The sequence below is a fragment of the Patella vulgata genome, chromosome 1 (genome assembly GCF_932274485.2).
Source record: "Patella vulgata chromosome 1, xgPatVulg1.2, whole genome shotgun sequence".
Lineage (NCBI taxonomy): Eukaryota > Metazoa > Mollusca > Gastropoda > Patellidae > Patella > Patella vulgata.
This window is the reverse complement of record NC_065879.2, coordinates 28068439-28082177: the sequence shown is the minus strand read 5'-3', so window position 1 is coordinate 28082177 and position 13739 is coordinate 28068439. Positions and strand designations below refer to the sequence as shown.

The window sequence follows — 13739 nt, the reverse complement described above, 5'->3', positions numbered from 1 at the left end:
ATTATGGTGTGAGAAGGGCATTATAACAGAGAGTTTCTAAATTGAAATATAGGACTCGAACAGATAGGTCATGACATAATATAAACTGAAATATGCTAATACACTGCACCAGTGTCTAATATGTCCTTAAACTGATTCCCTAATTAGTATTTAGCGTGGAGTTGTTATTATCATAATTGTCACTGATAGTAGACGTCACGGCACGGGTGTATTCATTGTTTTTTTTTTCATTTAGCCAAGTGGTTGGTTTCTTACCTATTTTGGACCATCTTTTAAATTCACGCACTCCTTCCCAGCCATCCCACGGATCCCCAGGTTTCCTATGAATGGTATTATTTAATGTTCTGTATGTCATACCTACCCGTGTATAAGATTCTAGCAATCATTCCAGGAAATATAAGAAAAAACAATCCAAATGATTTGATGAAGCCACAGAGAATGGTCCCAGCTTTAGCATGATCGTAATTTTTAGCGGCTAAAGTTCTCTGTACAATAACCTGGAAATAACAAATCAAGATATCTAATCACGTGTCATATACACAGGTGAAAACCACTTTGTGGTTAAATTATTCATATGACATGTAATGGTTTTATGTTGTTATCGGATCGCTACAAACATACATTCTAATAGAAACAGAGAATAAAGTGCACTAATATCGTTACTGACCCTTTATCTTGGTTGTTTATCTTACTATCTGAATTTAAGCTAGGTCATATTCAGCCACTAGGGCCACATCAAATTAAACTTTTATTCGTCCGAAACAGACCCCAGCCAATCCCCCACATTCGCGACTAAGATGAAAGTTTGTTTTAAACACAATTGAGCAAAGCGGAGGATGATGTCGGTTATTTAAGACTATACTGTATGCCAGAGTCAAAAATGTTATACACCTTAGCAGAAGGACACCTAGATCTTAAAGCCCTAGGCTTTAACTTGTCAAGCCTATACGTAAATCCGACACTGTTCAAAAACACCTTTGCTTTCTATTTGTTGTGGGAAACAAAATAATTTAAAGACAAGAATGGATGTTTGTTCTTCTCAAAATATTGAAGTTTTAAAACCTTTTAGGTATTAAAAGTTTCAGCAAAATCTTTAAGAGTATAACTATTTATCCCCAAAGAACTAAATATTAAATTGGTCTGGCGTAGGTATGTATGTAATTTTGTTTCCTTTCTGATAGATAATGCCTATAATCCAAGAGAGAATTCGATTTGTCCAACTATAAAAAGGGTCGTTTACTTGGATTGCCATAAGTGAGAAACCCTGGCCATCTTTCATTGACTTAGAAATCAAATTATATAAAATGAAACACCAACCTGGTCAGAGCACCAATACCATATAGAATTGATGACCACGCCTATTAATCCAGGCCAGGGTATGTCTCCTTTTACAGGATCTCTCATTAGGTCGAGGAAATCATCCCTGGGACGACCACATGTAGTATTCATGGTATAATTACTAGCTAGAGTAGAATTAGCTATAGCTAAAGGATATTTTTCCACCATAGCTTCAAAACCACCAACTGCCATAAAACCTGAATACAATATCAGAATTATGTCGGAGATATAGTCCAAGTTTGAAGCCGACAAGTTCCTCACCCCCTTTGTGTTTGAGATCACCAAAGTAAAACAAAATATCGGAGATATAGACATGAAACCCAAGCCAACTGTCCCAGATATCACTCATGTAACACACATATGGAAATAAAAACCCAAGCCAAATATCAAAGTTGGACCTAAGAGTCAAGTAAAACAGAGTGAGCATTGGATTAGAATCCCATTGTTTTTTACCAACACGTCGACTATGGGATACCAACTTTGCTATAGATTTCTAAGTCTGTATATCATATCAATTTAACTGGGTAACAATTATGTTAACTCTTCAGTAAATCTCCATATTAAAGCTTCAAAGGGACACCATGTTACAAGTATCTCTATTTTACTGACTCAAGTCAAAACATCGCTTCAGGACACGGAAGACATAGTATAAAGACTGTAGGTTTTATTCAATGTTTTTTTAATAACTTGCTTTAACGTTTACGGTTACTTGAATCAAATAAACCCGTCAAATTAAAGCAGGGTGTATGATATTGTAATAACTTACTTATTATCATTAATACAAAGGCTCCAGTTAACATGATCACTGTCTGTATAAAATCTGTCCATATAACAGCCGTTAAACCACCTAAAATAATATATAAAAAGAAGATGACATTTCTCGTGTGAAATTTGTACACATGATGTAGGTTATGCTAAACCCGATAGAGCTAATGCAGTGTGCTAGATGAGAGAAATTTTGTAGGGACAGCGGCAATACTGCCTACTCTTATTACAAATTCCAACTGCCAAGGGTTCTATTCGCACCCCCCATCAGGACGACTAGTCTATGAACGAAAGGAAATTAACCGAATATCACCACAGTTCAACCTATGCATTGGAATGAAATGGGGATGTAAAGTCCTATTTTTCTGCAGCGAATTCCATCTGTCAATCATTCTTTAACGTGTACGCCAATATTTACACGGGACTTCGGGTTTTCGTTCTATTCGAACTAGACACTGTCCTTGTAAGGCCCTCCGTCCTGCGCCACTGACAACGCGAAACGCGCCGTAAAATCCCAAGGAACTTTCTCGGCCAACACAGAGAGAGAACCCAAGACATTCCCCGTCTTCATTAGCCCAGTTAGGAACAGAACAGTAGGACGTTAAACTCCATTTCATTTCCAAGACATTCCGTTTAGCGAGCCAGCGCCTCTGGGTCACCGCCGCCCCATTGTACGGCTGATCTTTAGTACCAGAAAACAAGTTCCAATTCCATTTTATTAACGTGAGCAACAAAGTTTATTAATTGCCAAACCCGATTTATTTCTTATAATCTATTCTACTTTCTTTTGTATTTTTTATAGGTAAATGCCATGAAATGGGGTTTAAAGGCTCAATACCACTCTTGTTGTAACTGAATAATATGTCCCAATCTTTATTCTGGTCAACAAATTGTACTATTTTACAATATTCCAATTAATTGATGATACAAATTTCATCTTAACACACCTAATTTAAAAAATTGGAAAAATTCAACTGAATGATTTGAAAAGCCTGACGTAAAGCTTTTCAAATGTGACTTGGGTTTAAAAATATTTTTGAACCCTTTGGACAAGTAAAATAGAATTTAATGGATAATTTACACAACAGGTAGGACACTAACACATCTAGTACTTAGAAAAAGGCTATTTTTTATTTTCTGGAGCTGCCAAGCCAGTAAGAGTGTTATTGTCCCTTTAACGTCCTACTGTTTTGTCCCGACTGGTCCAAGCGTAGCAAAAACGTGTTAACATTTTTGCCACAATTTTGCCACGTTGTAACGTGGTAAAAACAAAATGCCACGTTTGTCTGGAGTTCCAAAACGTTTTTTTTTTTTAAATTGCCATGTTTTTGGAACGAGGTATTTTGTCCAGAACGAGGCTGTTCACAAGGATGGATACATGACTTTTTAAAAGGGTTTGGGATGGGGTTCAGCAAAACCAAAGTCTCGTCGAGCGTATCGAGGACAGCATAATATTATTTGGTGACACTTTCAAGCGATTGTGTAGAGAAAACAAACCACAAGGCAAAGTCTTGACTAGAAATGGCATTCGTTGCATAAAAAGAGTTTGTTACATTCTTTGTTGCAATTTCATTTGTTCACACAATTTTTCCAACAAAGAGATGTGAGAAATGAAAAACAGCCAAGTTCAAAGCGGAGCGAAATCAATAATTGTATTTTAGGTCTTTGAAAATTATTAATTACAAATATGCTGTTCCTGTTTTTATATAATAAACGATATTATATTTAATATATTTCATGAAATTGTATGTAATTGGCATTCAGTTGTATGTATAAAAATTGCAAAAGCAGTATCTGAACGGCCAATTAAATTCCATCGAAACATGAAATAGACACAATTTATGTTTATATAATGACAAGCAAAGTGAACAACATTATTAAGAATGCTAATTACATTTTCATCATTCGGGTGACCGGCCTACGTCTGCATTCTTATTTAAAGGGTCGATCTGGACTATATTTTGGAGAACAAAACTGCTTAATTTTGTGTTAAAGCCCTTAAAATCTTCGACATTTGGGCCGAGCAACCAACTCAATATACGTGATACGTTTTGATCTTAAAACCGTCGTTTATTATATAAAACAGGAACAGCATATCTGTAATTAATAATATTCAAAAACCTAAAATACAATTATTAAGTTCGCTCAACTTTGAACGTGGCTGCTTTTCATTTCTCACATCTCTTTGTTGGAAATAATGTGTGAACATATGAAACTCCAACAAAGAATGTAACAAACTCTTTTTATGCAACGATTGTCATTTCTAGTCAAAACTTTGCCTTGTGGTTTTTTTCTACATAATCGCTTGAAAGTGTCACCAAATAATAGCATGCTGTCCTCGATACCCTTTGAAAAATCATGTATCCAACCTTGTGAACAGCCTCGGTCTAGACAAAATACCTCGTCCCAAGAACATGGCAACTTTAACACGTTTTTGCCGAACGAGGCATTCTGAGGTTTATAGTGTAATGAAGATGGGTATACGCCATACAGTGTGCTGTGAGGGAAAGTTTTCATTATGAGTTTTCGCGGTTATGAAAATAAGATTATTCTTGTAAAAGGTAACAGAATAGTAGGTGAACATACCTGTGATAGTGAATAACGCTGCTATACCTAACAATAAGATTAAAGATCCATACATATCCCATCTTAATGACTGTTGTATAAATATAACACCCGCATAAAGATCAGCCTGTAATTGAAAAAAATAATAAGTCGAATAAAGTGCCGGTCTCCGGGGTGAGTGAACCGTGTGCAACCACATGGTCCCAAAGGAAATTATAAAACATTTAGCTTTTGATGTCCTAAACACTTCGATTTATTATCCACACATATCACATCTTAATGGCTTCTTAATAAATATAACGCAGGGATGAGGATCATTTTGTAAACCGTGTAGAATGCACAGTTTCGCAACGAAAATATACTCTTCAAAAAAAGTAAGGGATATTGAAATGCAAATACCTATGCAGGTTGTGATATGATAAATAGTCATGGACACTTGACATGCTTTGAGAGTATGTTCACGGATGAAGAACGTATCGCCCCGACATAACCAATGAGCTGCACATGCGACACGCAATAGCGCCATACACGTGGGAGGGGTTCATTGTCAAATTTGACATTTCAAGGAAGGGTTGATGAAAACTGCCGCGTGCTGGTTTATCTATCCATGTTAGCATTCCTATCGGTTCTTACATATGATTTACTGTTTAGCGTATCTTTGCTTTAGTGTGTCACGTTTAATTTGATCGTGAGACGTGTTCGTCAACATCAACGTCAACCGACAACACTGCAAGAATTGGCCGTCGCACTGCAAGGGGTGTGGGTCGGATTGCCCCAAATCGTGATTGGACGGTTGTTCAGGAGCATGCCACGGCGAATTGCTGAATTTCTGAAGATTGGTGGAGCAATTACTCGTTATTAAGACAAAAATCAAAAACGTCCATTTTCACTTTTGACGGTGTATCTCTTTGCGAGTGAAATGGGGCCGTCAGATAAGCCGCCCAAATAAACTGTTTATGTTCATGTGTAGGCAATTGGCCTGTTATTAACATACAATGGTTACCTCTAATAAAAACAGCAGTGCATTTCCGCAGTTTTGTATTATTTCTGAATTAAAGAGTATGTGTATAATTTCAGTTAGGCTTTTCAATGCTCACTTTTTGTTTTCAATTGCTATGAAGTAAAATAGGCTTGGAATTCAAAACGGGTTTTATGACAATACATGATGAGTACCTATTGGGGGAATGGAAACCAAACTTTGGTTCTCTTGAACTGGAAACAAATTCTGTTATTTTACTGGAACATTTCATAAGCCTTACGCCTTTACACACTTTACTTCAAGACAGGTCTACATATTATATAGACACATGCAGGGAATATTATATACAATTTCGCAAATTCAAAGAAACTTATTTATGGTTGAGTGTATGAGATAATATTAGTGTCTACTGTTTGAGGGTCACGTTCATAAAATGCTAATTGGTGACGCCGACAATGAAGCACTTTTATCATGACCTATATATACTATTCAAAAAAAGTAGGGGATATTTGATTTTTAAGTGTTATTAAAGTCACCTAATGAAACTGACGAAGAAACAAATGACAAAATGAAATGAAGTTCACATTCATCGATTTATTCCAAATGATCGTTAGACTAAGTAAGGCACAGACTGACCATTATAAGGGTAAAATGATACCCGGGGTCAAACAGCAAAGTTACCACAGCATCACAACCAAGTCAGTAACGGGTAAATCCTCCTCTGTTTGCCAAACAAGCATTGATCCGACGTGGCATACTCCTAATGAGACGTCTAAGGTCATTTTGGTCCAGATTGTCCCATTCCTGTTGCAACGCAGCAGCAAGTTCTTGGACATTGGCAGGACGTTGTTGACGTTGACGTAACCTCTGTCCAAGCATGTCCCAGACATGCTCGATGGGGGAGAGGTCGGGACTCAGTGCTGGCCAAGGTAATGTGGTGATGTTCTGTTGTTGGAGGTAACCTGTAACGATCCTGGCCCTGTGACATCTTGCGTTGTCATCCTGGAAGATGAAACGGCGGCCATGACGTCGTGCGAACGGCACAACATGGACTGCCAAGATGTTGTCCCGATAGTACTGGCCTGTAACACGCCCTGCAACAACATGTAAAGCCGTTCTTCCAGCAACAGTGATGCCTCCCCACACCATAACAGAACCACCTCCAAATCGATCATGTCTGATGACGTTAACGTCTTGGAAGCGCTCGTTTCGACGACGCCACACCCTCCTACGTCTGTCCAAAAAATCAACAGTGAACCTTGACTCATCTGAAAACATCACATTGCTCCAGCGTCGATTATCCCAGTGTTAACGATCCCTACACCAACGACGTCTTGCCTGAATGTGATGATCTCTCAAACAAGGGATCACGCGAGGACGTCGGGCGCGAAGGTGACCCCTATGCAGTCGATTCCGAATCGTCTGGCCACTCACTCTCACACCAGTGTCTGTTTGAAGACAAGCGCTGATCTGATTTGCTGTGATGACACGATTTCTCAAGGCCAAGGTACGGATAAATCGATCCTGGGCTTGAGTTGTCGCCCTTGGTCGACCTGAGCGTGGTCTGTCCTGTACAGATTGTGTATCACGGTATCTGGACCATAGCCTGCTTATGACAGACTGAGAAACATTCATCGTCCGCGCCACAACCGCCTGTGTTGTGCCGATCTGTAGCATGCCAAGGGCACGTAACCTTTCATTTTGGGTAAGCCGACGCATATCAAAATTTGTTTTCTGGTCACTAAAACAATTAAACTGATGTTTCCACCCTGGAATTCAATGCCACAATGACTGTAACATTCAAAGTCAGAGTCGTGCAAATCTTGGGTTGGACCCCCATGATGATCCCAAGCATCACCTGCATTCCATGCGGTAGCTATTGGTGCGTTTGGGCGTCACATGTAACTGGAAATGTTTCTTCTGTTAGGTTCTATAGTGACTTTTTTCGTAGTCATTTGCATATTTTAGTATTATGCCCCCAAAATCAAATATCCCCTACTTTTTTTGAATAGTATATATACATGTACTGAAGTTTGTCTCAACTAATGAGTTATTTCCCATATCAGTTTCGTATCTCTAAGAAAATACTTTTATATTCTGCCAAGGCATACAAAAAACATTCTGAAAACAAAATGAACGCATGACTATGAATTTGTAAATTACGTTCCAGAAAATACGATATAAGACACATTCCCTGTCATTTCTATACTGTAGATTATTTAGAAGTGTTTATAAAAGGTTTTCAAAATTTAAAAGATAGGTTGCCAGGCAACGAAACATACGCCCACAGCAGCTATATCGTCCGGGCAGTCAACAAGAGTTGTCGCATATTTTTACTTTTTTCGGTAATGAAACATTTATAATACATTAAAATCTGATTAAGAGTCACAACTCATTGAGTAATTATCAGAAAACCATTAGAATTTGTTTGTTTTTTATAAAGTTCTGCCCCATGCTAACGTTTAGTATACGAAACTTTTAACCTCATGGAATTAGCTATTCAAGTCATAAAGATTCATTGAAAATCAATATATACTTGTTCGTCTCAAGACCTTAAACTCTGTGTATCAATCTGAAGTCAATCGGATGATAACTTTAGCCTCTAGAGCGTCACAAGATTTTTCAAAGTGATCAAGAGCCATACCTTTGGCAGTAATTATCCGAAATCGTTGAAAATCAATAGGCTTTTTCGTCTTATGACCTTAAACACTGGGTATAAATTTAAAGTAAATCGGATATTAACTTTAGCCTCTAGAGCGTCCACAAGATTTTTTAAAGTGATCAAGGGTCATAACTCTGGCAAAAATTATCGGAAATCGCTGAAAATCAATACGCTTCCTCATCTCATGACCTTAAACACTGTACTGTGTATAAATTTAAAGTCAATCGGATGTTAACTGTAGCCTCTAGAGCGTCCACAAGATTTTTTAAAGTGATCAAGGGCCATAACTCTGGCAAAAATTATAGGAAATCGCTGAAAATCAATAGGAGTTTTCGTCTCATGACCTTAAACGCTGTGTATAAATTTTCATCAAAATCGGAAAAAAACTGTGACCTCTAGAGGGTCCACAACCTTGATTTACCAGATGTTTACACTATTTGCGTACGAGGGGCAGCCATGTTGTCTAGCACTTTTGGTCCGATTTTCACAAATTTCGAACTCAATAAACATTACGGTGTAACGGGTTTTTTTAAATCGGATAATAATTATGACCTCTTGAGAGACAACAAGCTAAAAACGCGATTTTTTGTACATTCAAAGAGTCACAATTCATGACAATATACGTCCACATGAATATGTGGGCGTATAACAATATTGTTATGTATTTTCTGGAAAGTAATTTACAGATTCATAGTCATGCGTTCATTAGATTTATCTCCAGGTCTACCAACCCTCTTATGTTTACTTTTTCAGATTGTCTTTTTATATTTGGAAAGAAAAGATTTACTCCGATTCAATGCAGATGTAAAGTAATATTAACTCAAAGAAAATGGACCACTGTCTAGGAAGGAACATGTATTAGTGCTCACCTAGTTACAATAACCTGTAATTTTTGTTCTTGAATGACAAGAAATTAAATAGTTACTGTATGTCTATGTTTACAGATACCAAATATAGATATACAGTACTTTATTATAAACATTAATATATATTCTAGCATGTATTAATCCTATATCAATATTAGATACTTTATATTCTAAAGCAGTAACATGCACGCATACTGAAAACATGCTTAGACAATGATGTAGGCTAATGTTGATCATAAATATTCAAAAGTAGTCTTTAAAAAAACGTATTTCATACAAAGGTCAGTAACCGTTGTATCCAACTTACCGATATCTTAGTAAAGATATACACTAATAAGGCCAATACCGCAAGAGATACAGAGATTCTTTCTCTACCAAATCGTCGACGTAAATATTCAGGCATAGTAAAAACCTACAATAGAAAATATTATGAAAAAATGACAAACACCAATAAAAAAATATTCTGACATCAATATCAGTATACTGCAAAAAGTCTGCCATATCAAATCTGTCACTTCTTTTCCACATGGTTCTCTTATAGCATAGAATATCTACACATTTAATGTTAAGTACTAATGTAATGTCTGAATTTCATAGCAACTGGTTAAAATTAGGCTAAATGTTAAAACCCCCACTCAAGTCTAATGTATACCAACGCGCCCATTCAAGTGTGCAACAAAATTAAATTAATTTTATAGAAGAGACTGAGTGACAGCTGCTCGGGTGCTATATTTATTTTCTATAATACAACAGTGAGAATTATTATGCTATATAGATAACCTCTTACCCCGGATGCAATATATACTGGCAGAAATATATATCCCAACAATAATAACACAAATATAGCCTGCAAATATAATAAAATTAAATATTGAATATTTAATACATGTATGTGGAGGTAGGCTTTTGGGTAATACAACTTTCAAGAAATCCAGCACACATACCGGATATTTATTGACGATATCTTATCGACGTCCACAATTCATCGCTGTATACTGCAAGTCTTCACCAAGACCAGTAGCGGATTATCAGTGAGGCTGATGAGGCTGCAGCCCCAGGCCCAAAGATTTTGTCTGATACGATTAAAAACGCATAGAAAATGAATGTTAGGGGGGTTGGGTTTAGGCCCACCGGGAATCAACATAGGCCCTGACCCGAAATTAATTAGGCCCACGCCATTTTAAATAGGCCCTATTTAAAAACTAAATAGGCCCTCCAGCAACTGCCGCCTCAGGCCTTGGTGGAGCTTAATCCGCCACTGACCAAGACGCCTTGTCGCCTTAAAATTTAGATCTGACCATGGGTCTTCTGGAGACAAAGGACAGACAATAACATAACATTGCTTGCTCTCATTTTCTTGCCTGACAATTATCAGAAATAAATTGATCTGTCGGTGACCTTAAGAATACGTTATATTGGTTACATGCCTAAACCACCCCGCGTTCCGTTCCCATCCTATTTTGTGGTGCATTGTATATCTATGCAGCTTTTCCATTTGATATAGACGGTCTGGGGCGGATCAGTACCTAGTAGTTCGCATATGAAGAAACATTAAGGTCCCGTGTACACACTAGCGTGCACATAAAATAACCCTTGACGACCATAAAGCCTCATAGCTCAGTGCATGGCGTATGCATGTATTCATTAGCACGGATGGAGCAGTACGACGCTTAACATTGTATCACTATAACCATTTAGATAGCATCACCTCGTTAGCACTGTTACATCATATAACTGCCTAAAGTATTTACACGAAGAGTACAAATGGAGCAGTTTTTCTTATAATGGTATAATTGTACTTGTAGGTCTTTAGGTAAATCATAATAACATATGACGTGTCAACAACCACATCCACAGCCAAATAGATTCCACTATACTGTTGATTCTAGCTTTCTGGAATGGATTTCTTTGGATTTACTTTTTTCTTTTTAATGAAAGTGCAATCAAATGGGCTTTTGTGCTTTTACGTCTTTTATTTATGCAACAAATGCGCAAACGAAGACGGGTCATGCAGTAGGCTATATGAGGGTACCTTTGCTTTGACCGAGGCCACAAGGTCTATAACTCTAATTTTGATTTTCAACGTATACACGGGAGCTTGGGTTTTCTTCAATGTACGTTTTTCTTGCACAACTGATACGGGGGAAACAAGACAAATCCCGAGTAACTTTCTCGGCCAACGCCATACTCCACTGAGGCACCATTTAAAATGGAGAGAGAGAGAGAGAGAAATAGGGTTTAACGTCCACTCGACACAAACTAGATCATTTCGGGACTAACACATGGTTCAATTTTATTTCAATAATTCACATGCGCGTAGGGGTCTTTAGCAGTGGGAGGAAACCGGAGGACCTGGAGAAAACCCACGAGGTTGGACAGGCGACCCTACTCCTTGTCACGTACAACTGGGGATTCGAAACCACACCAGTAGACTCAATGACAGACTTTATGATACAGCACGCACTTGCTAACCATTCAGCCACCCCCACCCCACCCCACCCCACCCCCATTTAAAATGGAAAAGAAGCAATTGGTCAATCACTTGATTTGTAATATTGCATCAAAAGAATTGAAATGGTGTTCATAAAAGGTTTGATTTGTTCTTCCTGTGTACATTTCAAAGGCAAATTTACTGGGAACGTTTTTGAGCCCGTGGAGACATATGTGCTGGTTTCATTGGCAGTGGCGTATTTGAATTTATACTCGCATATCATGAGTTGTTAGGGTTTTTAATGGAGAATAACTTCTAGTTTAATCGTCTGGCAGATGGACGTGGAATAAGCACCTTTTGTTTCTACTACTTTAGGGTTTGCATGAGACTTATTGGTAAGAACGCTACCTATAGGCTTATATATTTTTTAATAATGGCCAATATCCTAAACAATTAGGAGAGAACTGGTTTAGCGTTAAATTAAAGCAACGGTGCAATATTGAAATTTGTCTTAAGGCTTTTTTGACGCTTATACGTACTCAGATTGATTATTTAAAATTTAATTAGGAGAGAGAGAGAGAGAGCACGCCACTTGACTCCATGCAGCCCTTCTGTTCCAACGCGCACGCGTCAACCATTCGTTCTTACCCCCTTTCCAATACTGAACAGAAATGAAGAGAAATGGGGTTTTACGTCCTACTATTCTGCTCCGACTGCTAATGAAGACTGACATACGCCATACTGTGTGCTATGAGGGAAATTTTGCTCGGGCAGCGGCACTATGGCCAACTCTTAAATCGAATAACAGCTGCCAGGAGATCTGTCACGTGCATGTCAATGTATACACGGGACCTCGGTTTTTCGTCCCATCCGAACGATTAGACAGCTGTCCGTGTTAGACCCTCCGTCCTGAAACACGTCGGAAAATCCCTATGAATTTTCTTGTCCAATGCAGGGATCGAACAAGCGACCTCCAGGCTAGCGAGCCAGTGTCTTACCCACTTAAACCCCGTGGCCCCAACACTGAACAGAAATGAACCACTAACATCCACATCAAGTTTGCGCGTGATAAAAACTGATAGATGGTTGTCTGGTTACTGTAACAGACATAACTAGACTTATTATGCATGTATGTCAGTATGCAATAAAGTGGAAAATTGTATTTATTTATACCTACCTACATACATACATACATACATACATACACACATACATACATGGGGGTTTGGATGGCTGAATGGTTAGCGTGCGCGCGCTGTATCATAAAGCCTGTCATTGAGTCAACTGGCGTGGTTTCGAATCCCCGGTTGTACGTGACAAGGTGTAGGGTCGCCTGTCCAACCTCGCGGGTTTTCTCCCGGTCCTCCGGATTCCTCCCACTGATAAAGACCCCTATGCGCAAGCGAATTATTGAAATAAAATTAAACCATATGTTAGTCCCGAAATGACCTAGTTTGTGTTGAGTGGACGTTAAACCCCATTTCTCTCTCTCTCTCTCTCTCACACACACACACACACCCATACATACATATGAATACTCTTTAGATATATAGGGTAATATAACAATATAACATATCCATGTCACCCAATATTCTCTCGTGGTGTCTGTACATGTGCAAACAATCCACCGTTTCCTCCTTTCCAATGGACATTTTTGTATTACATATTTTATTATCATGTACCTGCCAAAACTATTCTTGTAAAAATGAATTTGAACAATATCGCTCACAACTTGGTATATATTCACTACACAGTTATCTGGCAAAATATTCATGTATGTGATACTTACGTTTAGTTCATAATTTCCTACAGCTATGCCCGAAGCAGCTGCTGACCCGGCCATTCCAACAAAATGCAGACTTCCAATATTACTGGCATACAAAGAGGCACCGATCTAAAAATAATTTTAATAAAATAGATGGACAAAAGTGAAAAAATGAAGGTTGTCAGACAACAAAAATATCCACAATATCATTACCGCGTTGGCAAGGGTCTATTGCATAATCAAGAGCTATAACTAAAATTTAATAGGATTCTTCGTTTCACTGGTCTGAACCACGCATACAATGTGGACAAGGGTAATAACGCTAGAACAGGTAACATTCAAAAGGTTTCGTCGTTTCATTAATTTAA

At 38.1% G+C, this 13739-nt stretch overlaps 1 protein-coding gene across 1 annotated transcript in view; it reads right to left on the bottom strand.

Annotated features, from left to right (window-relative positions):
* LOC126829789 (sodium/glucose cotransporter 4) overlaps nt 1-13739 on the bottom strand; it is a 29013-nt gene that overhangs the window by 9171 nt on the left and 6103 nt on the right. Inside the window, exons 3-9 of the mRNA XM_056102691.1 lie at nt 13396-13500; nt 9963-10022; nt 9483-9587; nt 4690-4795; nt 2105-2185; nt 1318-1535; nt 362-497 (exon numbers count right to left, since the gene is read on the bottom strand). Coding sequence (XP_055958666.1) covers nt 362-497; nt 1318-1535; nt 2105-2185; nt 4690-4795; nt 9483-9587; nt 9963-10022; nt 13396-13500 — 811 coding nt within the window. The remainder of the gene's footprint in view (nt 1-361; nt 498-1317; nt 1536-2104; nt 2186-4689; nt 4796-9482; nt 9588-9962; nt 10023-13395; nt 13501-13739) is intronic.